Source organism: Bipolaris victoriae (assembly GCF_000527765.1).
Source record: "Bipolaris victoriae FI3 unplaced genomic scaffold scaffold_23, whole genome shotgun sequence".
NCBI lineage: Eukaryota > Fungi > Ascomycota > Dothideomycetes > Pleosporales > Pleosporaceae > Bipolaris > Bipolaris victoriae.
The window spans coordinates 157,557-184,052 of record NW_014575369.1 but is presented as its reverse complement, the minus strand read 5'-3'; the positions used below and the strand labels follow the sequence as shown (position 1 = coordinate 184,052).

Genomic DNA, 26,496 nt, shown 5'->3' with positions numbered 1-26,496 from the left:
TATAAATGTAAGAAGATGGGAGGTCAGACGGGAAAAGAAAAATACGTAAAAAGTTCATCTCAAGCGGCTTTAAAAGGTAACAGTATGGGGGAATCATGCTTGCTAGAAATCTGAATGAAGAAGAAAGAAAAAAGCAGGGGATAACAAACTTAAGAAACTCCCTCGCTATGCATAAACTGACCATCCATCATCTGGACCGTGAACTACGTGTGCGCAACACGCGAAAATACTCAAGTTAACGGTTGGAACGCGGGGGTATCAATGCAGAAGTCGAACACCAAATGCGCAAAAAGACATACTATGCCCTGGTTGGGTTGATGTTCTCCAGCTCGCTTCGCTGGCGCAGGTACTTGGCAGCAAGCTGGTCGCCACCCTTCATGGACTGCTCCATCCAGTGTTGCGCAACGCACATGGTCATGGGATCGCTGCGTGCAGGATCCTGCGAGGCTCGTTTCTCGCGGTTCAGAAGCTCAGTCTTGAACACCTCGCTGGGCTTGGTAAGCGGCAGCACAGTGCGGTGGATGAGTTCAGGGGAGGTGAGGTAGAAGATGGCTAATTCGCGCTCAGCGACTGAATCGCCTTCCTTGGCAGTGATGAGAAGCATGCGTCCTGCATCTTCCATGGTGTACTTGGACATGGGTTCGTCACCTAGGGCTGACGATGATGCGCCGACCTTTTCGGTCATGCTGCTGCTGTTTGCCTTGCCTGCATCACGTTTCGAGTTCTGGGTGATGACTTCATCAACAAGCTCGACCATGATGCGGCAGACGTCTTGCTTCAAGCCGAGGGCTGCAAGACCGACGTCCCAGAATGCTTTACCGCGCGCAGTCTTGTCGAGCATCTGCGCTGGTACAAAGGATGCGATAAACTGCAAGTCTCTGAAGAGAGTCTTGGGGCGAATGTTCGAGTCTCGCAAGAGTCCTTGAATGACCTCGACAATCATGTCTGTGCTTGGTGGTCCAACTGGAGAGCGAGCGCCGTTGCGAGGCAGTGGCGACGCATTGCTTACGCGATCTACGTTCATGCTTTGAGAACGACGCTCTTCGCAGTTTGCAATTGCCTCTTCCAGGTTGTGTGCACGCGAAGTCTGGGTGGCTGGCTCACGAGAGCTGAGTTCTGGCATAGCGCCAAGAGTGGGCGATTGGGGGACAGGAGGAAGTGTGTCGCGGCGGATGTTGTTGTTGTTATTATTGTAGGATCGACCAGTTCGAGAAGACAACGAAGCGATGATGAGAAGCTCCAATTCATACAGCGCATGCAGCTTGGAGAAGGGGTTGGGGTGTGTCTGGAACCTGCTGAGGAGTCGTTGGAAGGCAACGTTGTATGGGAACTCCAGTAGCCCGGCTTTCTTTGCAGTAGCATTGCCAGACGATCGCGAGGTAGCATCGCTAGAAGTCGACGAATGCTCTCCAGCTGAATGGTGGGCATCGGCGGCTGCGGCATGCTGCAAGGTTGCAACAGGAGGTGCAGCTGAGCTGCGCTCTGTCCGGCCAAGCGCTTCCAACGGCAGGTTTCGTTGGTCAACAGTCTGCCTTCGGATGTTCTTTGTGCTCTTCTTCTTGGCCAGCTTGTTCTTGCGTCGACGCTCCTCTTCGTCTCGGCGCTCGATACAGTCGTCAAGCAAATCACCACCGAACCATGAATCAGTCTCACTGCCGTTCGCAAACACCATCATGCCGAGATCGCTCAACAGAAGGCCAGTGAGGGTCTGCTTCAAGTCGAGCATGAAGCGGCGCTTGTCCTCGTTGACTGTGGCCGACTGCTTCAGCATGACAGTGCCCTTGGAAGACGAGGCAGTTCGTGGGCGAATGCTCGTTGCGTTTGTCGGTGATTGCGCTTGTGTCTGGAATGGTGACCAAAAGGTAGCCATTGGGTCGATAGCCAAGACTGGTGAAGATGCGCCAAAGTAGTCAGACGACTCTGGGGGATTCCTGCTCCAGGGGTTCTGTTCCAAGATTGATGGGCGGCTGCCATTAGCGGCCGAACGCAGACTGCCGTGACTTGGGCGTTGAGAAAAGTCGTTGTTGCGCGACCCAGCCCGACCATGGGTTTCGTACTCTTCGTCACCCGCAATAGAGAGGGTGCCGACGCCAGTCAGGAAGAGATCACCCTTTTGTCGACCACTCTCCAGGATTTGCTGGTCACGTTTGTACAAATCACTGGCCCAAAGCACTGGACCGTCCAATAGACCCTCACCAATGACCTTGGTGACGCATTTGTCGACTTCGAGGCAGAAGCGGTGGATCCGCTCCTCGCCCTTGCAAAAGTTCTCAACACCGTATTGCATGAGCCACTTCAGGGTAATCTCCGACTGCTCGTCTGAGAGCTTGTTCGGACCACCGAAATCCTGTGAAGCCGCCATGAGGTCGACCAGTTGAGCTTCATTTTGTCGCAAAAAGCTGTTGGCATTGCGGGATCGAGATCCGGATGGGCCCTTGGCGTTGAGCGTCTTGGATTGCTGGTCCATGATCTTGAGGGCAAGGGCCACATTTTTGGCGTCTTCATATGGCTTGGAAGTGCGGACATCGGTAATGTACCACATCTTGTCTCTCAGGTTCTTGAAAGTGAGCATCATCTCGTCGACCATGTTGTCGGACCTTTCCTGGGACTGCTTGAGCCACACAAACCATGCTTCAAACTCTTCAATGGCATTGGCTGCTTTGCTAAGTAAATCTCTGGGACCACGAGAAAAGTAGTTGAGAAGAGCTGCGTATCCGTTCTTGACCAGGGTTGGAGAACTGAGTCTTCGCAGACTCTGGAGGGTCTTGTAGTACATATGGGCATTGACGAAATCGGATCGCGCCTGGCATTGGTACATTGCTGTCTCCAACATCGTAACGAGCACCGAGCTGTTCTCTGACTTCTCGCCAACTTGCGGGTTGCTGTGACTCCTGGGAATCTGGGGAGAACGGCGTGAAGAGCCGCTTCTCTGGCTTGCAATCATGTTTGTGAGCTGGCTGTGACTCTGGTTTGCATTGTATGGATTGCGAGATCCGAGGTTCTCGCTAATGTTGCGGATCGGACCGCGTCCACGAGCGCTTCTGCGTGTCGTCATACGGTTGCTGAAATTCTTTGATTCACTATCCGGGGCCAGTGTTTTGGGGATTTCGTAATCTTCCACAAGCTTGACAATCGCCTCCTTAAGTTGGTGATAATCGTGGCCGAGATCGAATCTATCCGTAGTGCCCTCATCGTCACTGCTATCGCTGTCTGGAGAGTCGTCGTCATGCTCTTCTTCGTCATCAAAGTCTTTGCGCATGCGTGGCTTGAGCTGCTTGCCATCAGCGGAGATGTACAAGACAGCCCATCGCTCAGCACATGGATGGCATGAGCCGGATGTAGCTTCAGCGCCGAGGATGCGAGTCATTTCTGAGCAAGCCATGCGCAGACGCTTTCCATAGAGCTCTGTCGGGGCTGGTTTGGTGTCAGTTTGCTGTTCGACTGGTGTCGTGTTGTTGTCCAAAAGTGGCTCGCGTGAGGTCTGATCACTTGTCATAGACGAAGCACTAGCACTGAGAATGGAGCTTGCATCGGTCATGGAGGCGGCAGCATTGCGGAATGGAACAGACATGCCAGACATTGAAGAAGCAGATGATGCTAGACCAGCACGGCGCTGGCTGTCGTTGTCCATGTGGCTCGATGAGGGGCGACGCTCTGGGAAGAGCGCATTGACCAGCGTGATGATGTCAGCTGGAGAGAGGACAATGAAGGGTTGCACTTCGACCGTCTCCCTGGGCGAGGTGATTGCCTTGGCAGGGAGTAGGATGGGCTTGGAAGGTGTCTTTGTGTGTTTGAAACGAGCCAGAATGCTCTCAATGTGGGTGCGGATTTCCGGAAGGACAGGTATCTGCTGCTTCCTACACGTAGAGTTAGTAAATATGCTTGCCGGATGATTTGCTGGGAGCCCGTACCAGTTGTATGTCATGTCGAGCACCTGCTTTTGGGCTCGGATGGCGATTTCCTTGAGAATCTTCTGGCGGGCATGTTCACTGATGTGGTGACCAATCATGATGCCGTGCGTCTGTCAGATGTTAGTGTTGTAACAGGCAATGCCGAAGGGAGAACTTGCCTCGGGGTGGATGATTGCGTTCAAGAGGAAGGAAGAAAACAACCATCGGGAAACAAAAAAGTTCTGCGATGCTTTGCGGGCTCCTCTTTCGTTCTCCTCGTTCAGCTTGCGAAGAATGGCATTTCCGATTTCCAAGACGCCCTCTGGGATGCCACCAGCACTGGGCTCGTCATCGACGACTTCAAACAAGCGCTTAACAGCCTTGTCAAAGAACTCGTCTGCAGCAATGGTATCCTTGGTACTGCGAGGCACTGGCTGTGCTCCAGCCCGTACACCTGATTCCTCAGCTTTCTCAAGGAGGAACTGACCGTCCTGGAGGGTTTGCATGAGGTAAAGCTCCAGGTTGGCCTTTCCGGGCCATTCGCGCATGCCTGCCCAGACGTCCAGAATGGTTCTGATGAAGTTGTGGCTAATCTTGGTATCCTTGATTAGTTTGGCGCAGACGGTGGCCCAAACATCGGTACGGCGAAGGTCCTCTGCGGAATCCGGACCAGACGAGTTTGCAAAAATTGTGTAAACAAGCGCTGAGAGGGGGTCGTGGCGCTGGAAAGACAAGAGGCGTTCAATGGGGTTGCCGCCTTGCTGCTGGGCCTTTTGGGAGCCTAGATTTCGACCGCGGGCCTGAATGGCCATGACTGAGTCAATAGGGTCCATGGCCTGGCGGAAAGAAGTAAGAGCAGCCAACTCTTGCTGCGAGAGGCTGGAAATGCGAGAAGCAAGAAATTCGGGATTTGTGCGAATTTCAGAAATGAAATCTAGAAGATCGTCCAGGATCTTCGAGGGAACATCGTTGAGGAAAGTCGAGGCCGAGAGGGACTTGTCCGACTTGGTGGTTTTTGATTTTCCAAACTCCAGGTCTGGCTCCAGCAGGGCATACTGGCGTGTGGCGTCACACGAGTTGCGGACGTCGTTGAGAGCGTTGTATAGCGAGGCAAAGGCCTTCTTGTCGTCCGACCGAAAGTTGTCCACGAGGGTGCGGTATGCCAGCTCGCCGCAGTGTACCAGACGTGCGGAGAGGGCGCTGGAGACGAGCCATCTGTGCAGGCGGACTCTGGAGTGAGCCTTGCGCTGCTCCTGGTAGCCCTGGAGGCGGATCAGGTGGGCGAGTTCAGCGAGGGAAGTGGCGGAGGGGGGTATGGCTGCGGTGGGCAGGTACGAGTCGGTGTACGAGGACAGGTCGGCGGGGAGCAGTCGAGGCAAGCGGCCGGCGGGAGCAGACATGGAAGCGGCCATCTGGGGCCTTTGGTGAAGGAGGGTGGAGAGGCCATGGCGGTCGTTGCTAGCGGCGTCGAGGGACGCGCCAGGTCGACTGCCCATGGTCGCCGTGGATTGTTTGGAAGGGCGAGGAGAGGGCGACCGGGGGGGAGCCTCAGCAGGCGGGTCGTCTGCTTGAGAAGTATGGTGCGAGGGCGTGTGGCTCCTCGAGGAGAAGTGGGTGACGGTGGGCGACACGGCTGCGAGTGAGGTCAGAGTCGGTTGTAGTGCCAGCACATCGTACAGAGCGCATTGATACGAGGGACCAGTGACTGGGCCAGGCACACGGGCACACGGACAGGCCCAAGCAGAGGCACGGAGGGACAGAGAGAGGGACGAAGGAGAGGGTCAAGAGGGGCACGGGTGAAGATAGGAACAGGCACATACGTAGAGGGGTGTTTGAGGCCTGTGCCGGGGGCGAGGCCGTGAGTTGGGATCGTCGCATCATGTCGCCATTCGCCATTCGCCGTGACGGCGTGTCAGCCCGAAGATGGGGGAGCGGAGCAGCTCTGACGGAGGATGGAGTGGCAGCAATGGGCTACAGCATGGCCAGATGTAGCTATGGTATTGGGAGAGGAGGAGCTGCTTTGGGCGCAGCTGGCGACGGCCTCGACGTGTGCGTTGGCGCGTCTTTGACTCTTTTGGCGGGCATGGGGGCCGTAGCGAGGCGGGCGGGGTGTGATTGGGCGGCGGCGATCGAGTCCCTTGTGTGCACGCTCAACGGCCAAGACGAGGAGAGGAGAGGGCTGACCGCCTTTGGTGCCTTTGCTCTCTCTACTGCTGCTACTTACTGTATCCACGCCGGGCCAGGCGACCACCGCGATGACTTGCAGCCCTGCCACGACCAGCACATCGCCCGTCTGCCAATCATACGCCCTGCACCCAAATGCCTCAGCTGCAAAGGGACCCCCCCTTCTGCTCCTCCGCCCACACGTTCCCGGCCAGGCCATCCCCGCTGCTACCCATCCTCGCTCCAAAGACAGCGCACGCCTGCCATCGCCACCGACGAGTCGCTGTTCTCCCGGAGCATCTAGGGCTTGGCTGTGGGTGGTGTCGTTATTGCTATTGCTGCTGCTGCTGCTGCCACCACCACCACTCCCACCACAACACCCGTCCACTCCCAAACACCCCTCCCCCTCGCCCATACCTACATCCGCACCTTTTTGCGCCGCCAGCAGCCATCAGCAAATCACGCCTTCGCTCCGCTTGTCGCCCTCGTAACTTGACGGCGGTCGGGTGGAGTCGTCTTCTGCCCCTGCGCTGCCAGCACATCAAGCGCTGCGCATGCTGTCAACAAGGCCCATGCAACTTGCTGCACGCCAAAACCATTGCGTCGCCCTGCTGTGAACCGCACGTCTCCCACTTCATCTTGCAGTGCAGCCCTAGTCGCTGCCCCCGTCTCCAAACCGCCGCTGCTCTGCCATGCCCATTGCCATGCCCGTCCAATGAGCCGCATCGCCGTGCCGCATGCCGTGCAGTCTCTGTCGCCCAAACGTGTTCCTTTTGCGCCTTTGCTGCACTCATGCACTCGCACCTGACCTGCTACTCGCCGCCTCTCTCGCCTGCCACCGCCAGATTACGCCATGATAACGTGTCCATCTATCTTTGTCCTGCCCATCCATCCATCATCTATCCATGTCTGTGCGTGCCCATCTGCATCCACTCGCCTGAACCGTTGCAGTCGCAAGAAAATATGCTAGACCGACCCATCTGCCCGTGTCTGGATGCCTGCACCTGCACATCCTCTACTTTGCTCACTATCCCATCTGCCGGTCGCGTGCGAGAGAATACCCCGCGACCGCCGCTAGCCCCGTTGTCGGCAGACCGCTTCTCACTTAGTCACCACCCAAACACAACCACAACCCCAACCCCACCCCACTTACCCAACCTCAGCCCAAGCAACACGCCCCTCGCACTGCCCAACCGTTGCTATGCACCCTTCAATCTACATGCTACTGCTAAACCTACATATACACAATGCAAAACACATGCAAACATACCAATCTCATCCATTCCCCTTCCGGCCTCTCGGCGTAGCGCCTTGCCCAAAATACCGCTTGCTACCCTGCCATGTACCCTCCGCTCCTACGTCTACCACTCTAACACTCCCCACTACAGCTTGCTACCCGCCGACCATAGTCATGTCATGGCTTCCCTGAGCAACGGCGCGACACGTTTCCGGCTGTGCTGTACTTGTCTTTGCCACCAAACTTTTCTCCACTCGCTCCCACTGTCCAGGTCGCTGTAACCCTGCCAGTCCTCCAGACCAAGTTCCTCCCGTGCATTCGTGGCAAAGGCTTTGGCAGCTGATACACCTCCTTTACCAAAAGCCCACAAAAGGACCTCTCTCTCAAACTGCCCGCTCGCAGACGTCGACGTCGTCATCAGACAGTACATGCCCAGCTCACGATCCTTTGCAAACTTCTTGATCGTCTGCAACAACGCTTCCCGTGGTGACGCATTGCCTTCATCGCCAGCCTTCTTCTCCAGAAACCCGATGCACTTGACGACCGAGCTAATGCCCAGTCTCTGCGCCTCGTCCCACTGCTTGTAATCCTTCCGCAATATGTCTTGCAGCTGTAGGCTACCAATGTCCTTCTTCGCTGCATCAATCTCCTCATAATACCTGGTCCGATCGAAGCTTGCAGCCAATCGGGGGCATAGCATAATCTTGGCTTCGAGGTACCCGACTGCTTCACGGTCATGCTCGGTCGTTTTGCTCGCATCCTGGAGATTGGCTGTATCGATGAGGATACTGGCCAGTCCCAGCTGGGCTACATCCGCGTCCCACTGCTGGACAAAGGCCGCGTCGTTTGACAAGCTGTCATCTTGTCCATGGGATGCCCCAGAAGACATCGCCGATGCAGAGAGGGCATCCCACGCCGGGCGGCAGTAATTGGCTACAAGACTAGTGCAACTGCCGCTTTTTTCAATAATTCGAGGTTCCTCACCCGTGTCTGCTGGCACCTTGCCTTCGTCATCATGGTGGTCAACAACACCGGCCACGCGGTCAGCATAGATCTCGCCCAGCTGGCCCTGGAGAGCATTGTGGTCTACAAGAATCCACCGTGTGTTCTCGGGTGCCAGTTTGGACCGGATATCTGACAATGCAGGAAGATCATCCAGTGTAATCAAATGCTTGGACTCGATGTTAGCGTGCTTGAAAACGGCAAGATATTCCGGTCGCAACTGGATATCGGCAGCTGGAATATTTGTGATTGGCACATAGACTGAACTAAACGCCTTCTTTTGTGGCGACATGGACCGAAGGTAGGCGTAGAGAATCGAGCTTGACATGGAATCAAGGTCTGGATTGCATGAGTACGGAAAACGCCCTTGCGCGCAGCGGGGAGTCATGCTCACCGGCCGATTCATTGCCAATCACAAACGTGATCTTCTGACTGCAGTCAATAGCATCGCGAAGTGCGCCTCTCGCGTGCGTGAGGAAAGCTCGTAGTGAATTCCTCGGCACTGCCATGTTGGTGCGTAGCGGTGAGACGTGCAGATGCTACAAGAAGAGTGGAGGGACGAGCAGATGGCACTAGAGCATGACGTAGGACGAGCTTGGGCCACCTTGCAACTTCTACACGTGCCCAACGGGGATTGGAAAGAACAGTCTCCACCAAACGCCAGAAGCGGTGTCAATAATACAACACTGAGCTTTAGCATTTCCATTTCAATTTCTATTGATATTGACATCAACATTGCCCACTTCCAAGCCTAATCTCCCGAGACCCAATGGCCCCACTGACCTTTCTTTGCTACCTACCCAGCGCTTGGAAAGGTTGCTTGCTGACGTTGTTGACGCTGCGATGAGTCGACATACGTACATGGCTGCGCCCCCGTCCCATGCTCATTCTGCTTCTTTTGTTGCTTCCAGACCCTGTGTCTAGCTGAGCTCGACGCTTCCAGCGGGTACGCCTTTGGTGCTTCGGAGCCGGCGGGCAAAGAATTGCATAATGGGCATCATCTCTTCGCGGTTGCTCGGCATACTGTCGCCGTTCTTCTTCCACTCTGCAATTTCGACGTACTCAAAAGCGTCTTTGAGCTTGGAAATTGCACTGTCGCTGACTGACGACTTTTTGTTCGCCTTGCAGACCAGTACTGGTGTCTTGCTCTTGTTTTGTAGCGCTTTGAGCGGCACAGATTGTGACAGCGGACCGCCAACGCTGATTACCCCGCCGAGCTCTTCGCCATAGAGCTCGGCGGCAACCTGTAGCCCGACCATGCCGCCCTGTGCAAACCCAAATATCATAATCTCGCGCGCTTTGTAGCCACACTTGTCGATAAGCCCTTTGCGAATGACATCGTCGAGCACCAGCTTCACAGACTTCTCTAGACCTGTGTCCATGTCCATTTCGCCGGTGCTCGAGTCAAAAATCATATCTTCACCCCAGTTCATCCCGCCAAGATCGAACGGTACCGGGTTGGGGGCCTGCACTGCGATACATGCTGTCTCTGGCAGGTTCAGCTGTTGTCCAAGCTTGGTGAAAGGCTCATGCGTGTCTCCGAGGCCGTGCAGAAGGATCAAGACATTGGTCGGCTGCGAGGAAGGCGCTGGGCTTGTTAGCGGAGACATAAGAGATACTGGCAGACCTCGGCATACAGGGCGTAACGGTTAAAACCGCAGATGAAGGGAAGTCTGTTTTTTCAGGGAGGCGGCCTGGCATGTTGTCGCAAGTTACGGTAGGTTGTGAGGCTGAGCTCTTTGAGGGGCGGACAATCGCGGGGTTCGAGGCAAGACAACGATCGCCTGAGCCGGGAGATCTTCACCGACTAAACAGCCAAGCTTTCTTCCTTGACCGTTGCCAACATCGCCATCTCGCTCTCTGATGGCAACAAATTTCGTCAGAGATGGCGTGCTGATATTGTGTGTTGCTGTTGGTGAGTTCTGAAGGCATGAATTCAGCTCGTCTCAGAGTTCCCCGCCCGAGGGGCAGGACTGCAGTTGCATAGCCCCAAGGGCTAAGCTATACCAAGGAAGCTTATTTCGCCGGCCCATTAATCCCGCTCTCCGGAGTCCACGGCTCGCTGCATTACGCACGCATCTATACCACGTTCAGCCATGCTCCATACTATCAGACCGTGTTACACATCGGTACCGGCACAACGTGTGGTCGAATGATGTCAAGGGGCGTTGAAGACCCCGCAGACGGCTGGCAAACTGAGCCACAAATGGACCCTGTATGGCTGATGAATGCTTTGGCGAGTGGCTCGATCGGCCCTCATAGCTAGTTTCGTCTGTTTCAATGGATCCCTATGCAGATGGTAGCTAGCTAGCGCTGACGCGGCCGCGATAACCATGGTAGAGATGGTACTCAAAGACGAGTATAAAGCCAGGTCTGGTCTACCTCTTTCAGACCTACAAATCCAACTCGCTCTCTGTCACAACAACTACACTGAATCCTATCGTAACCACTCTACATACTTCATACTACTTGCATCTATCAGCCACAATGGGTTTCTGGGGTGAGTTGTTTGCCAGCATACGTTTGCAAGGCGCTATAGAGTGGGATGCTGACAAGTAACATAGACAAGAACGAGGACAACTACCAGAAGGTTTACGAGAACGAAAACTTCGAGGAGCACAAGTCCAGCTTGGGCCATGAGATGATTGCTGGAGGAGCAGCCTTTGCAGGTTTCAAGGCTTTTGAAGACCACCAGCGTAAAGAGGGTATGCGACAATTAACCCATTCCAGTCTGCAACCCTTGTGCTCACTTTTATAACTAGGCAAGCCCGTATCACATCAATTTGCCAAAGAGCTGCTGGCAGGCTTTGCAGGTGCCGAGGTATGCTTCGACTCAATCTTTTTATGCCTCAACAGAGAGACTGACAGTTTCAGATTGACAAGCTTGCCGAGACCAAGGGAGAGGACTGGTTCGACCGGGAGAAGGCAAAGCGCGACGCGAAACAACACGCTGAGCGCATGTATGACGAGCACTACATTGATAACCATGGAGCGGACCAATACGACCCTAACCAATACGGTGCGCCGGAGAGGTTTGAGAGGCGCGGGTGGTAGACAGGGACTACTAGCAGCTGACGCTTACTACACATGAACGCTTATGTACTCTTGATGCACCTTTGCTTTTGTGTTGCATGCTTTTTTGTTCGACTGTGAAGAAACGTCCAATTTTGGCGGTGTTCGCGACGCCTTGAGTCTAGAAGCCAGTCCACCCGATACGGTTGAGAATCCGGGACAGTGGTTTGACGAATGATGACGTGGGGACCCTTTTTGCCAACCGCCAAGCTGGGCGTGATTCGTGGGTTCGACGACAAGAAGAGATTCCCCTCAGCTTGCCAGCCCGCCGCCCTCGCAGCGCCATTGAATCTTTGGGTCGTCGTACATGAACAGCGCGCCTACGAGCGCCGATAGGTTCGCCCACGTGTTGAGTTGTCAGCTATTACCGGCTGGTAGTGGACCCCCCATGTGTCGCGAAGGAACGCGCCGTACCTGTCACTCGTCGTTGTTTCGCTTCTGACGCGCCCACAAAGACTGCCATGAAGTTTGCAAAGTGAGACAGGAATACTGCGCGCATCGATACGCACAGCTGCTGACTGTGACAGGGAACTCGAGCGCGATCTCGTGCCGGAGTGGAGGCTCAAGTATTTGGATTACAAAGTACGCTGCCGTTATCGGACCCGGTTAGCCTGCGATTAGTATTGACCATGGACTGACATTTTCTCTAGTTGGGCAAAAAGAAGCTCAAGGCCATCGACCGCGCCCTCCGCCATGTGGAGTCGACCCCGCGACTGCGCAGACGTGGTGGTGCCAGTGTACTACCGTCACCGCTGGACGCCGCGCCCAAGTACACGTACCTGAACCGGGAACACACGCACCAGGGCAATGCCCGAGATACAGAAGACCTGAGGGCGCTCGCCATTACCAATACACGCAGTAGGAATAGTTTGCAGCGGAAGGCAGACGGTGGCCAGGCCGGTCAGGGCAGTCAGCTCGGCCGCACGCCTGAGGAAGAACCCTTGAACAAGGGACAACGCGAGCTTTCTTACCTGGGCAGTAGCTATGGCAGCTTCGCCGCTACCAGCCCTCCTAATGGTACACAGAAAGGCTTTGCGGGCAAGAGCAGGGCCCCGCCGTCCCTGAAACTGCCTGGTGCCGCCCTTGACCCGGAGCATGTCTCTCCCCACGTTGGCTTGTCTGGCGAGCCTCTTACCAAGACAAAGACTGTGACACTGCCGCCGCCTGCAGAGCTAGAGACGGACAATGCTTTCGAGGTGGGCAAGACGAGGGCACCCAACAAGAGTCACCACTCCTTGCCCGCAAAGTACAAAAGCGTCTTCAGTCCCAAGCGCATGAACTCGACGCCGGGCCCTGTCACTTCGTCCCACCCACGACCCTCTGTACGCCGCCTGTTCTCCGCGAGCAACAGGACCCCTCCAGCTAGCCCAGGCGATGTGCCACTTGAAGCATATCGTGACTTCGACTTCCGTCAGGCTGAGTTCTTCAACTTCCTTGACGGTGAGCTGGACAAGATTGAGAGATTTTACAAGCAAAAGGAAGATGAAGCCACCGACCGCCTGGCTGTCCTGCGCGACCAGCTTCACATCATGAGAGACCGCCGCATCGATGATATTATCCAACGACAAACCGACAAAATCAATGCTAAGATGTATAAGAAGCACGAAGATGACCATATTCTCAGTGGCGGTCAAAATAGTAGTCGAGGCGAGGAAGTTCAGCACAGTTGGGTCAACAGCAATGTGCTGAAGGATACGCTCATGAGCCCTGTCGACGCTGCATTCGAAGCCATCAATGCGGGCAAGTACGGGAAGAGCACCAAGAACATTGCTCAACTCACGACACCAGCAGCGCTCCGGCCTAGAGACCATCCGGACAGCCGCCGTGACTTTGCTCGGCGCCCCGACCTGCCAGAGGTTCCTTACAAGACAGCCAAGCGAAAGCTAAAGATAGCGCTCCAAGAATACTACCGTGGACTGGAATTGCTAAAAGCCTATGCTTTGCTCAACCGCACTGCCTTCCGCAAAATCAACAAAAAGTACGACAAGACTGTGAATGCACGTCCAACATCTCGCTACATGAACGAGAAGGTGAACCAGGCCTGGTTCGTCAACAGCGATGTGATTGAGGGACACATTCGAACAGTGGAAGATCTATATGCAAGATACTTTGAAAAGGGCAACCACAAGGTTGCTGTTAACAAACTGCGCGTCAAGACCGCACGTGCCGGTGACTATACCGACAATACCTTCCGCAACGGCCTTTTGCTAGCCGCAGGTACCATTCTGGCCCTCCAGGGCATCATCAAGGCAAACAGTATAGCCGATTTGTATGATCCAAGCCCAAGCACACTGGCTGTAGATACGAGCTATTTATTACAGGTGAGAAGGAAACGAAACCCTTGCTCTTCGCCTTGCTAACGTTGTCAGATATATGCCGGATACTTCATTGTCAACTTCCTTACACTACTCTTCTGTCTGGCGTGCCGAGTTTGGCACGAGAACAAGATCAATTACGTTTTTATCTTCGAATATGATACCCGCCACCATTTGGATTGGAGGCAACTTGCAGAGGTTTGTGTATTATGCAAATAGACCATGGTAGAGACTGACTTGAGATAGATTCCTTGTTGGTATTTGTTCATGCTGGGACTGTTTATGCAAATCAACTTCCATCAGGTTGGTGGGGCGCAGATGTATCTGTACTACCCGGTCATTCTTATTGGGATATCTATTGCTGTTTTGTTCAATCCCCTCCGGGTATTTTACTTTAGGACGAGGATGTGGTTGTTATACTCACTGGTAAGTGTTATGTGTCTTGTTTCCTATGAATCTGCTGACAGTTTGTTAGTGGCGCTTGATACTTGCTGGTGTGTACCCCGTGGAATGGCGAGACTTTTACATGGGTGATATGTTTTGTTCCTTGACATACAGCATGAGCGTAAGTTGTAAGCAACTTGTTCGTTTGTATGCCATTGACGTTTCTAGAATATCGCCATGTTCTTCTGTCTGTACGCACACGACTGGAACTACCCGCCACAATGCAACTCGTCTCATCTGCGCATCACTGGTTTTCTTTCTGCGCTTCCCGGTGTATGGCGATTGCTACAGTGTCTCCGACGATACAAGGACACTGGCAACAAATTTCCCCATCTGTTGAACGGTGGAAAGTACACTGCTACTATTCTGTTCAACGCAACGCTCAGCATTCATCGTATGGACAGCCGGGCCTCGACCAAGGCCGCATATATTACCTTTGGAATCATCAATGGTATCTATACAAGCTTCTGGGACATCTACTACGATTGGAGTCTGGGCGATCCGCGTGCAAAGTACCCCTTTCTGCGCAAAGAGCTGGGGTACAAGAAGGCCTGGTGGTACTACACGGCCATGTGCATCGATCCAATCTTGCGAAACATTTGGGTTTTGTACACGATTGTGCCGCTTCAGAACTCTCACCCTGCAGTGACGTCGTTTGTGGTGTCACTTTTGGAGGTACTGCGAAGAGGCATGTGGTCAGTGTTCCGTGTAGAGAACGAACACTGTACCAACGTTGGGCGGTTCCGTGCCAGTCGCGATGTTCCTCTTCCATACTATGTTCCTTCGAATGCGGAAGTGGAAGAAGACCACACATCTGGTATTCCTCGTGCACCAACGCAAGTCGACGAAGAACAGCCTGGCGAGGGACAACCACCAACGCCAACTGAAGCTGGCCCGCGTCGCCCAGCCACTGCTACAGGCTCAGAACTGGATGACCCGCAGGCGTTCGCTCGCAAGCGGCGGGGCGTCCAAGACGAATTCCGCCCCTCGCCCTTACAACGCGCATTCACGCACGTAGGCGACATTTTCCGCGACGCTCACGCTGAGGACTTCGAGCGCAAGTTGAAACCCGAACTCGGTCGCGACCCGCGCAGCAGCGGTAGCAGCAGCAAGCTTGACGATGACAGCGATGACGAGTCTGACAATGACGAGGAAGCGGGTGAGCTTGTCAACGGCAGTCGGAGTAACAGCGATGGTGCGAGGAGTAGAGATAGCGACGGCGAGGACGACGTGGAAGCGGAGATGCATGATGAAGAGGAAATGAGTGCGCTGGCGAGGATCCGAGAGGACTTTGCCATTGGTGTGACGGGAGCACATTCGGATGGGACGGATCTTACTTGACCAACGTGTTTTTGTATATGGGAATGTTGGTAGATGGCGAGTTTTTTGTGTTTCTACTCATTGTGGTAACGAAGCAAATGGGAATATTTGTGTTGTGGATACTGCATCATTAGTTGTTTTTTTTGTTTTTTTTTGTTAATCCCAAGTTTGTCTTCCCCCGGCGCAGTGCAAACAACCAAGGTCCCATAGCGTGGGGGGTGTTTATATAAGGAGAGTAGGCCGCGCAGCCAAAAACAGCAGTGCACCCGGCGACCGGGGATGAAGCGAGACGGCGGAACTTCCACCTAGTCCCGTTTAAGTAAAGCGGGGTGGGGAGGGGCGACTCGTCCGCGGGATAAGTGGGCGCGAGAGAGAAACATGGGATGTGTGGACAAAGTCGAGGTCGTCACGACTTAAATTCTTGTTATGATTGCGATTATTTTGGGAGTGGAAATTACGGGAATAAAAAAAAGGAAATTCAAGGAATGTTTTGCTGGATGAATTGACTGATGGAGATGATGAGGTAGGGGGATTATGGATAGGGATTTTGTTGAATCTCGATTGCACGCACGTACTCGCATTGTGCTTGGATGAGTGGTGGGGGAGGGAAGTATGCACGGGTCGATTCTATTCAAAGCAACGCTTGCATGGGGGAGTGTGACGGGTATCGGGACAAATATTGTATCCTTGAATCATGGGGGGAAAGAAAAGGAAGACACGGCATTGAAACTATGTACTTGTGTAACTGACGGGTGAACTAGCGTCAGGAACAAGGAGTATGGGCGGGCAAGGAAGGGATGATCGTTGGTTGCAGGTTGTTCTTTTGTGCGCGGGGAACAAGAAGCAGAAGCCCGCGGGAGGGGGAAGAGTGGTGCGATAGGCGAGGCTGGTGGGATCGATATTCCGCGCCGCCTTGAGACAGACTTGGTGCGTGTGGTGGAGAAGGCCAGGCCAGGCACGCACACGGGGCGGACGGGTAGGTAGGTAAAGGGGGGCTGAGAAGAAGAAAAGATGGTTGACGTAGGTGTTTATTGTGTGGTAAACGTGCAACGAGCTTGGACGTAACGCGATGTCACGTGAGAGCATGGGAGGCGACAAGCATATGTTGGGGGTGGTGGAGCGGTGGAGTAGGTGAGGGATATAGACGAGCCGTGATTGGGGCCGTTTGGGGGGTTGGAGTTAATTAGCGGCCTGTCACGCCGACTGTAGAAAACGGTCTGTGTAAATGGAAATGCTCGGCGGGGTAGCTGGAGGAGACGAGGGGATTGGTGTTTGGCGTGTGGTAGGAGAGGGCGAGTGCAGAAGACGGTGGACAGAGCATGTAGTGTGTAGCGACCGTCATTGGCGCGGAGAGTTGTACAGAGACGATGAGCCTGTAGGCCTCGTGATGGCTGGTGACGCCACCGGGTAACGTGGGATCGCGATATGCTGCTCAACAGATTTTCTATACGAACCCACGACCTTCCTACAAGGGCATTCCGAAGAGCTGATGGTATGGTGGTTGGGGCGGGTCAGGCTTTTGGGGTGAGGGAGATAAAGAAAGGGTAGAAGCTAGCAGATAGCAGGATGGTAGTAGGAATTGAAGCGCGGCAACCGTGTAGCAGTATGAATAATTCGAGGGAGCATGGTGCGGCAACAATGGCAGATGATGGCAAAATACGGTGAGCAGGCAGTAGGTAGGCACATGGATAGTACAGCCTGGGGTGCCGGGGTGGTTGGTCTGCCCTCTGCCCGTGGATGAACTGCATCGCCGCTTGGCAGCGAGAAATAGTCGCTCATGACGCATGCACCAAACCCGGCAGGGGCGACCCGTCCAGTGTTTGGGGCCACAGCAACATGCGGCCTAGTCACCTACGAAAGTGAGAAGGAGCAGGGAGAGAGAGGCAGCTGCGAACGGCCCCATCGTCATCGTCATCATTATGTCGGTGGTGGAAATATATATATATACATATATACATATAAATACATCTAGTACGTAGATTCAACCTCTCGACATGTGATGCTACCTTGTATACAATCAAGTACACGCACGCACACCCCGCACGTTATAACCCCCCCACCAGCTGCACGCGCAACGGCGAGGCTGCAGCGCCATTGTCCATGGGCGGCGGCGGTGGTGGTCGTGGAATGCAAATGCGCCAGAGACTAGTCGGGGGTGGGTGGGCACGGTGCATGTCACTCACTGAGGGGAATCATCGGCCCGTGCTTGCCCTTGCTCCCACCTTCTCTCTAGCGCCCCGTGATAAGCTCCATGCTCATCTTGCCTTTCGCTGCCCGTAAATCCTTGATTTCCATCCTTTTCTACAAACAAGAGGCGACTCTGCTCGTCCTCGCCTCCCTCCTCCCTTCCCAAATCCTCTTAATCCATAATCCACCGCAATCATGCCTCCAGACCCAAAGGATGCCCCGTTTCCCACAAAGCAGCTCATCATCATCGGTAAGTCCATATTATATCCAAACGTCACACACACACCCCCCAAACGCCTTTTTCTCACCCCAGCTCCACAGGAATATGTCGATTCTCCGAGCCTCTCGCTTTCAATTCTATCCTCGCCTACTCTCCCAGAATGGTTGAGGATCTCGGCATGTCGCATCGCGATGCTTCGTTTTACGCTGGCCTGCTCGTCTCGGCCTACGCCATCGCAGAAGCAATGACTGCCCCGTTGTGGGGTATGGTTTCTGACCGCTATGGCCGAAAACCCATTGCTCTCACCGGCCTCTTGGGCGTCGCCCTCTCAAGTCTGGTCTTTGGCCTTGCCCCCACCTTCTGGGTCGCCTTGCTTGCCCGCTTCGTCGGCGGCGCGCTGAACGGCAATGTCGCAATCATGCAGACCATGGTGGCGGAAATGGTCAAAAACCCAGCCCATGAGCGTAAGCACTCCTGCACCATTGCTGTCGCCAATATTCGGCTAACCCAACACAGCGCGCGCATACGCGACCCAACCCTTTGTCTGGACTTTGGGCGGTATCATTGGTTCGGCAATGGGTGGTTTCCTTGCCCAGCCTGCACGACAGTACCCAAACATTTTCGACAAGGACGGCATCTTTGGACGCTATCCATATTTCTTGCCTAACCTTGTCGCTGCCGTTGGAATCATTCTAGCCATTCTACAGGGTATGCTTTTCCTAGAGGAAACTCTTGTTCGCGAGGACAAGCCAGAGGGGGAAAACGGAATTGCCGACCACCACGACCACCACGATCACGTTGACCACATGGCCACCATCAACGAAACCCCGGTCAACGAGAGGAGCCGTCTTCTGCCCCCGCCTCCAAACCACCAGCATCTCGGTCGCGACCCTCGCGGCTCAACCGCTGGATCTACGCGCCACCGTGGCTCCATTGCTAGCTTTACCCGCGATCGCTTGGCTTCAATCTCCGTTTCAGGCAGTATTCGCCATATTCGCAAGCGAGCCTCGTTCATGGAGGAAGGTATGCCCATGCCCTTTGACCAGCGTTTCGATATCCGCCGTTCATCCTTTGGAACCATGCATTCGATCAAGATCCATCAAGATGTGCTACCTGTTCGTGGCGGTCCACCCCCCAAGCCTCGTCGGACTTTCAACAGGACCGTCTTTATGGTCATCCTCGCAATGTCCATTCTCGCCTTCCACCAAATGGCCTTCTTCTCAATCCTTCCAGTCTGGGTCCTAGATGACCACAGCCACAGAGGCCTCGACTTCCATGGCGGTCTCGGACAGGACATTCCTGACGTAGGCACCTTTTTGACTGTCAACGGTTTCATCACGCTCTTTGTCCAGGGCTTCATTTTCCCCATCTTTGTAGAGTGGGCTGGAGTCTGGAATTCCTTCATCTGGATGATCGTCCTATACCCCATTACGTACCTATTCGTTCCGTTTATCACCGCCTTTCCGCCCATATTCGAGACTACCGGTGTCTACTTTGTTCTCTTCTTGCAAGCCTTTTTCGGAATCGTGGTTTTCCCATGCGCTCTGATTTTGATGAAGAACGCCATCCCATCCCCACTCGTCCTTGGTCGCGTCAACGGCCTCGCCATGTCTGCATGCTGCCTGGCAAGAACTATTTCCTGTCCAATGATTGGACTCATTTACTCTCTTGGAGGCTCGGCAGCAGCTTGGTTCAGTCTTGCTGCCATGGCCATCATTGGCGCGATCCAGCTGCTCTGGGTTCCCAAGGAAGAAATCGGTGCCGTCACCATTGACAACGGCCTCAAGAAGGTTCTTCACGACGATGCTGACGAGGATGCGGTCGATGATATTTCCATCATTGAGTCTGTACGATAACAGATGTCACCTTGATTTACGACTTTATTGTTTCCGACAAGGCGGATCTCGGTGCAACCGCCTTAGAGTGTTTTTGAGTTATTTTCCTATACAGTTGCATGGTCTCTTGGCGTTTTTGGTCGGTCTCTACATGTGTGCGTCTCGAACATCGGGCATTTCAGCGTCTCTCGCATATCACATGTCCTCACTTCCGATTCCATTGGCGGGTGCTGCATTCATTTACACTTTTGTCCGTTCTCTTCTAGCAGATTGTCTAACGTGAGCGCGATAGAAGTTAGCTAGCGCACGGTCAATGAGATCTACAAAGCTCTTTGACGGACCCGCAGTGGATCAATTGCTAGGATAGTCGGCTCTAATAATCTGGCCGAGCTTGCTATTTGCTAGTACACAGGCAGCTGCTGGAACCCAGTTAGAGTCTTGCATTGGCCTACACCTGCCGACCTAGAATGCGGTAAACCTTCTTCCAAGTACAAACATGTCCGGCATTGCAGCGTCTGAGAAGAAAATGGTATGCTATTGAGATGAAGCAGAAGGAAAAGTAAAACGGGGAGCACGCTGGCACGGCATGCGGGAATGCAGTAAGACGGATTACTTATGACCCTGGCTTCCCGGAGACAGGGAGAAGGAATTACATCATAGCGACAAGTCTCGTTGTAGTTGACCATAGAATCCAATACATTTGGGACCCATAATATTGGCTTATGGTACTAGTGTTGTGAAATGCAAATGCCTCACTTCCGAGGCGCAACGAAACGCGCATGGTGTTGGCCGGCCGCGGGCTGGCCGGCTCCCGGCTTGGCAACACCGTGCAAGTGCAAGTAGGTACCTCTCTGCGGTAAGCTGGCCCTAGATCCTTCGCAACCGCCTACCCCAACGCCACACACGCACGAATCCTGGAGCCCGGTGATGCTTCTTTAGCAGAAGCAATTCACTATGACGCTTGACGCGGTAACGCGACAATGGATCATTGGGGCGACCCTTGGGCAGATAGTAATGTCGAGCAACAAAAGACCCCGAACAAGAACCCGGTGATTTCACCTCCACCACCTACACTTGCGCCTGCTCCAGTGCTATTGAATGGGTTCCTTGATGATGCAGGCTGGGGGAACGAAGACGAGAGTTTTGGCGACTGGAGTGCGTCGACTGGGATCGGTGCTCCCAGCGTCGCCCACGTAGACACCCGGCTACCTAGCCCGAGCCCTTTGAGAAATCACAACGTCGCTGAAGATACTTTCCATTGGAGAATAGACGAGGGAGTCAAGGGTACCATATCGAATACTGAGGAAACATGGGCAGGTCAGAATGGAGATTCTCCTGACCTCGACAACGGCACTTCGGACACGTCAGAAACATCGACTACCATTCAGGCAGACACAGACGCAGACGCAGATCCAGAACGAAACGCGAAAGATGCTGCGACCCGGTCGCAACCTGACGACAACGACTCCGCACGACCATCTACATCTCAATCCGAGATCAGCCGCCATGAAGCGCCGATCGAATCCTCTCGGACATCGCTTGAGGACGAGGAGGCAATTGCAAAGCATACCGCAGAGGAGATAGAGGCAAAGGAAGACCATGAAAATGTTGACGAGAAGGAAGACGAGGAAGAGGAGCATGGCTCAAGTTCGGACAGCGACAGTACAGAGGACGAATACGGAACTTCTACAGCAGACACGCTCCTGACTGAGAGCCTTCAGGATCGGAGTGGTGCTACTGAGGATGCAGCAAGTGACTCGAAGGAGGACATGCCCAGAAACTCTACATCGTCACGCACTGAGCCAGCACCAGCATCTCCACCGATACCAGCATCTCTGACGACAAGTACCACCACTGCAATACCTCCCATCGGAAGATATCAGCTTGACGCCACTCTTCTTGATGAACTACTCCCTTCAAAGAAGAATGAAGTGGAACTGGACGAAGCTCCGGAGGACCCGATATATTCAACTTCCGGGCGCAAGGCCTGGTATCGACTCACGCGCAAGCAAACCATGAAGGAGTTCAATAGCGGCAATAGTGATGACAGCTACGTTCGAGTTACATGGCCGGGCTCTCAAGTCAGGTCTGAAGTTCACAAGACTGTAGCTAGGTGGGCGCGCGAAGACTGCATGTCAGGTACAGGACCCGGTGCCCGGGCTTCATTTTACTGGGACACCCCGGCACCAGTCGAGCCCAGGATACCCAAGGGTCACCAACGTACGAAGACGTCAGTCCCGACTGAGCGCATAAACGCACCAATGAGGCAAAGCCTTCCACCAATGGCTACGAACACGGCAGCTGCGTTCAACTGGGCTTCTCCCACATCCACAGGAAACCCTTGGAATCAAGACAACCCAAGTCTGAACTCGGTAGTCTCACTTCCCACATCCAAGCCTACTGCTATACAAAATGAGCAAACACGAAATTCCCGTCCTGTTTCAATGGACCTTGTGCATAGTGTTGGGGAAAGACCAGGGTCAACGGTTATTTCCCTTGAAACACCCAATGTCGCGAACACAATACCACCTCCACCTCCGACCACAACGTCAGCAGACTCATGGGGAGACACCAGCGCTCTCGACACAAACACTGCTGTTCCAAAACAAATCGCCAATGTCCCCGACGACGAAGATGATGATTGGGGTGAGATGATATCAAGTCCCACCACGTTTTCCCCCGTTTCAGCCTTCCCGAACTCTATATCCGCCACTCCCGATAATACTGTGTCAACTTTGGATCCAGCCCCTGACAAGTCGCCACTTGAAGATTCATCAGCCGACGCCATGCACGCAGCTTCTATTGTTCGCCTAAAGAGTACAATATCGCCAACCTCTGCTGTATTTGGACGAAAGAGCTTTGTTCCATTCGGTGCTGAACATGGCCCCATTGGACCTGGGATCTTGAAGCCGGTCAAGCGGCCTGTCGCTTCTACACCTGAAAAGCCCAAGCCCGAGGCGCTATCAGTGCCACTGCGGGCGACTCCTCCACGTCAAGCACAAGAGACGACGCTAGTACGCGAAGTGGAAAAGACTTCCGATGTCAAGACTAAAGATCCCGAGCCTTCAGCAAATGATGTGGTAGATGACTTTTCTGTATTCGAAACCAGTACCTTGAAATCAGGCCCTGTCCAACCTATGACTCCACCTCGAGCTCCAGCGAAACCCGAGCCGATAGTAGATTCATGGGCAGACGCAGACTTCTCAATCTTTGAATCAGCTCCACCGACAGCGATTGCACAGCCAAAAGCAAAATATGAGCCTGGAGATCCTTTTTCCGTCTTCCAAACTCCTCCACCGCGACCAAACAGCGCTGCATCTTCGGCCAAGACATTTACCAGGTCATCACCACCGCGCGTTGTGACGCCACCGGCCATTCAGCCTCTTACCGGCGCTACCAACTCTGCTCAACGGCGGAAGAATGAGGAAGAGAAAACGATTAGAGAAATACTGGCCGGGTTGCCGGATTTGAGTTATATGTTGCGATAGAAAAGATGTAGTTGTTCTTTCCCAGTTGATTTTACTGGGCCATTTGTGTGAGGGGGCCTTTTTGTATTGCATACCACGCGGCGTTTTCTAGGGGGTTGTGATTAGGAGAATTCATATATATAAGACTTGTGGTTTTTTCGTTGTTACGCTGCTTAAGATTCATTTCAGAGATCATGGGATCGTGTTTGTATCTGTACAATTGGTTGCTCTTTTTTTTACATTGTTATGTGTAGTATAGAGGCTGGCACTCATATATGACGGACTCTTTTCACTTTCTCTACACGTACATGTTTTTGTGTCGTTGCTTGCATACTGCCCTTCAGACAACTAGCTGTAAATACGACCACTAACATGGACTTCCGGGCGTTGTGCACAATGTGATAAATAAAATAACTACCCAAGCATGCACCAAGTTTTGCAAGGTAATAGATCTCCACAAACACTACGTCATCCCTGACTTGAGCATCGATCAACATGGCTTACCCAGACCTCAATCTTCAACCAAAATACATCTCATCCACCCCCATCCAATCTCTCCAAAATCACCGCATGCCCCCACTAATCCACATAGTCCGCCACGGCGAAGCCCTCCACAACACACACCCGGCCTACCCCGACCGCGACCCTCCGCTGACAAAATCCGGCCACTACACCACAAAACACAAGCACCTCCCCGCGCACCCCGACCTCATCCTCATTTCCCCCTTGACCCGCACCATCCAAACAGCGTTGAATATGTTTCCTTTTCTCTCCTCTTCCCCCTCTGCCTCTCTCACGACAACCCGCGTCCCCGCACACATCTGGCCCGACCTCCGCGAAACCCCCTCCAGCAGCCCGTGCAACCAGTGTTCACCACGCAGCAATCTCGCCGCCACATTCCCGCAATTTGACTTCTCGAGTTGTCCGGAGGAAGGGTGGTATGCGGGGGAGAGCGAAGAGGAGGTTGTAGCTAGGGCGGAGAGGGTGAGGAGAAGGGTTGGGGAGGCGATGCAGAAGGAGGGGTATGAAAATGTTTTTCTAGTCACGCATAAGGGGTTTAAGGGGTATCTGGTTAAGGGGAGGAGGTTTGGGCTTGCGGAGGTGAGGTCGTATCGGGTTGCCGGGGAGGAGGAGGCGAGGGGGGAAGGGGTAAGGTGGGGGGAGAGTGGGTAGGGTGGAGTTTGTGATGTGGATAGAATTGGGATAAGGTCATGTGTTTTCATTGCTATCAACAGTTCTTGTAGTGTGGACAAGGAAGAGTGATATGCTAAGCTCTGTAAATCCTCTAGTAAGAATCAAGTTGCATATCAGATGACACCCATCTAAAAAGTCTTGAACTTTCCGCCCAAGCTTCCAAACTTGCCAGACCACTTGCCGTCAGCGTAGTACTGCTGCCAAACCGCATCATCGAGTCCGATGCCGAAAACATCGATGCGTCCCTTGCCCCAACAGACGGCGGCTGGAGCACTCTTGAACTTGCCAGTCATTCCCTTCCAGTCACCCACCCACTGATTGTTGTCGAATGCCTTGTGGTACATCTGGTCGTCCATGCCAATGCCAAAGACATCGAGCCTACCTTTGCCCCACGAGACAACTGAAGGGGTGCTCTTGAACTTTCCACCCAGTCCCTGCCAGTTGCTGGTCAACCACTTACCGTTGTCGAACGACTTGAAGTACATTTGGTCATCCATGCCAATGGCAAAGGCATCGAGCCTGCCTTTGCCCCACGAGACAACAGCCGGCGGGCTCTTGAAAGTACCGTTCGTTCCAGTCCAGCCAGACGTAGTCCACGCACCGTTCTCAAACGCCCGGTGGTACATCTGGTTGTCCATTCCGATGCCGAAAACATCCAGTCTGTCGCTACCCCATGACACCGCTGCTGGGGGGCTCTTGAACTTGCCCGTCAGCGGTTCCCAGCCTTCGGAATCCCATTTGCCTCCATACACCTTGCGGTACATCTGGTCGTCCATGCCGATGGCAAAAATGTCGATGCGGCCATTGCCCCACGACACAGGCACAGGCTGGCTCTTGAGCTCACCGCCGGTACTCTGCCACTGGCTGTTGATCCACGATCCGCCCTCCTTGCGGTGGTTGCCCCACGTCTTGCGGTACACGTGTTTGTCCAGGCCAACGCCGAAGATGTCGAGGCGGCCGTGGCTCCAGGAGATGACGCCGGGGATCTGCTGGAATTTGCCGTTGAGTGGTTCCCATGCGCCATCAATAGAGGGCTTCCATCCTTGGTCACTCCGGTCGAATGACTTGCGGTACATTTGGTTGTCTCCACCGATGCCGACGAGGTCGAGGCGGTCAGGGCCCCAGGACTCAACTGAGATCCAGGAGCGCATGGCGATTGGCATAGAACCCATGGCTGGTTATTGTTTGTGATCTAGTCTTTTTCGGGATTAGAAATGTATGGGGGATTGAGAGGGTCGGGACTGACTTGAATGTATGAGGAGAAGAGTGGATTGGTAGTGATGATGGAAGGTTTGGAGATGTTGCTTGTGTCTTTCCAAAGTGACTGTATCGCAAGTATTTATATTCCTTTGATTCTCTAGAAGACCTGTATACTGAACTTTTCTATTTTGCCACTAGTCATTATCGGTAGCTTCAGAATCAGCAAATACAGAATATGCAATGTCCATCTCTATGGTCTCCACCACTACCATATCGTTCCGGTAGTCGTGGCAAGAGGCGGTGAAAAGACTCGGTGGATCGCCAGATAGAACATCTGCATAATGCCGGTTTAAATTTTGTGGTGGATGACCTTTGTGACTGCTTGTTACACACTTTGGAACTGTATCGGGGCCTACTGCCGAGAAATAACGTGGCAAGTTCGTCTTAGTGTTGATCTCGTCGGTCAAGACATCCAGACCATATAGCAGATGGTATTTTTTTACTTCACTTCAGTTGAACTTGGCAGTTCAGAAATCTCACAGTAGACAAGAAAGGGATGTACAGACCCTGCCCTCCACTGTACCAGGCAAGCAGCCAACTCTACGCGCCGCTTACGTACCGTTGATGGACCCTTACCAAACAATAATATGACACGCATTCTGGACCCTCATCAATAACGTCATACACACATGTACCACGCTTAGTGTAAATGATCCGATTGCCTGGACCTTCCTTCCGGTGAATCCAGCAAAAAGAAACACATTCAAAGCAATACCGCATGTAAGCGAACAAAAAGTCAGCCAGCCTATTGCTTGTGTAACCACACTTTATGTCTATTCCTCGCCTCACAAACAAACACATGATCCCGAAAAAAATAAAGAGGCTTATGGCGTGGCGTACGCAGGGAAGATTACTATCGATTCAAAAGCAAGCCTTGCGTCGACTAAGTA

The 26,496-nt window shown here is 53.6% G+C and overlaps 8 protein-coding genes across 8 annotated transcripts; 4 read left to right on the top strand and 4 right to left on the bottom strand.

Annotated features, from left to right (window-relative positions):
* Positions 1–298: 298 nt before the first annotated feature.
* On the bottom strand, positions 299–5,386 carry COCVIDRAFT_35885 (hypothetical protein; the record flags this gene model as incomplete). Its single annotated transcript, XM_014703345.1, has 3 exons — positions 299–3,857; positions 3,912–4,021; positions 4,070–5,386. The coding sequence occupies 3 exons, from the start codon at positions 5,384–5,386 to the stop codon at positions 299–301; spliced, it is 4,986 nt and encodes a 1,661-aa protein (XP_014558831.1).
* Positions 5,387–7,462: 2,076 nt separating this feature from the next.
* COCVIDRAFT_93572 (hypothetical protein) lies at positions 7,463–8,801 on the bottom strand (the record flags this gene model as incomplete). The annotated part of the gene is made up of 2 exons (XM_014703344.1): positions 7,463–8,631; positions 8,687–8,801. 2 exons carry the CDS (start codon positions 8,799–8,801, stop codon positions 7,463–7,465), a joined length of 1,284 nt encoding a protein of 427 aa, XP_014558830.1.
* A 411-nt stretch (positions 8,802–9,212) lies between these two features.
* COCVIDRAFT_14156 (hypothetical protein) lies at positions 9,213–9,902 on the bottom strand (the record flags this gene model as incomplete). The annotated part of the gene is made up of 1 exon (XM_014703264.1): positions 9,213–9,902. One exon carries the CDS (start codon positions 9,900–9,902, stop codon positions 9,213–9,215), a length of 690 nt encoding a protein of 229 aa, XP_014558750.1.
* A 935-nt stretch (positions 9,903–10,837) lies between these two features.
* Positions 10,838–15,464, top strand: COCVIDRAFT_93521 (hypothetical protein; the record flags this gene model as incomplete). Its single annotated transcript, XM_014703343.1, has 8 exons — positions 10,838–10,997; positions 11,055–11,113; positions 11,167–11,324; positions 11,832–11,946; positions 12,015–13,685; positions 13,734–13,877; positions 14,155–14,244; positions 14,292–15,464. 8 exons carry the CDS (start codon positions 10,838–10,840, stop codon positions 15,462–15,464), a joined length of 3,570 nt encoding a protein of 1,189 aa, XP_014558829.1.
* Positions 15,465–17,825: 2,361 nt separating this feature from the next.
* COCVIDRAFT_35881 (hypothetical protein) lies at positions 17,826–19,706 on the top strand (the record flags this gene model as incomplete). The annotated part of the gene is made up of 3 exons (XM_014703342.1): positions 17,826–17,880; positions 17,952–18,314; positions 18,367–19,706. 3 exons carry the CDS (start codon positions 17,826–17,828, stop codon positions 19,704–19,706), a joined length of 1,758 nt encoding a protein of 585 aa, XP_014558828.1.
* A 959-nt stretch (positions 19,707–20,665) lies between these two features.
* On the top strand, positions 20,666–23,173 carry COCVIDRAFT_93368 (hypothetical protein; the record flags this gene model as incomplete). Its single annotated transcript, XM_014703341.1, has 1 exon — positions 20,666–23,173. One exon carries the CDS (start codon positions 20,666–20,668, stop codon positions 23,171–23,173), a length of 2,508 nt encoding a protein of 835 aa, XP_014558827.1.
* Positions 23,174–23,722: 549 nt separating this feature from the next.
* Positions 23,723–24,286, top strand: COCVIDRAFT_50990 (hypothetical protein; the record flags this gene model as incomplete). The annotated part of the gene is made up of 1 exon (XM_014703340.1): positions 23,723–24,286. A coding segment is annotated over one exon (564 nt), but the record flags the coding sequence as incomplete, so codon positions are not given.
* Positions 24,287–24,474: 188 nt separating this feature from the next.
* Positions 24,475–25,518, bottom strand: COCVIDRAFT_93410 (hypothetical protein; the record flags this gene model as incomplete). The annotated part of the gene is made up of 1 exon (XM_014703339.1): positions 24,475–25,518. The coding sequence occupies one exon, from the start codon at positions 25,516–25,518 to the stop codon at positions 24,475–24,477; it is 1,044 nt and encodes a 347-aa protein (XP_014558825.1).
* Positions 25,519–26,496: the final 978 nt, after the last annotated feature.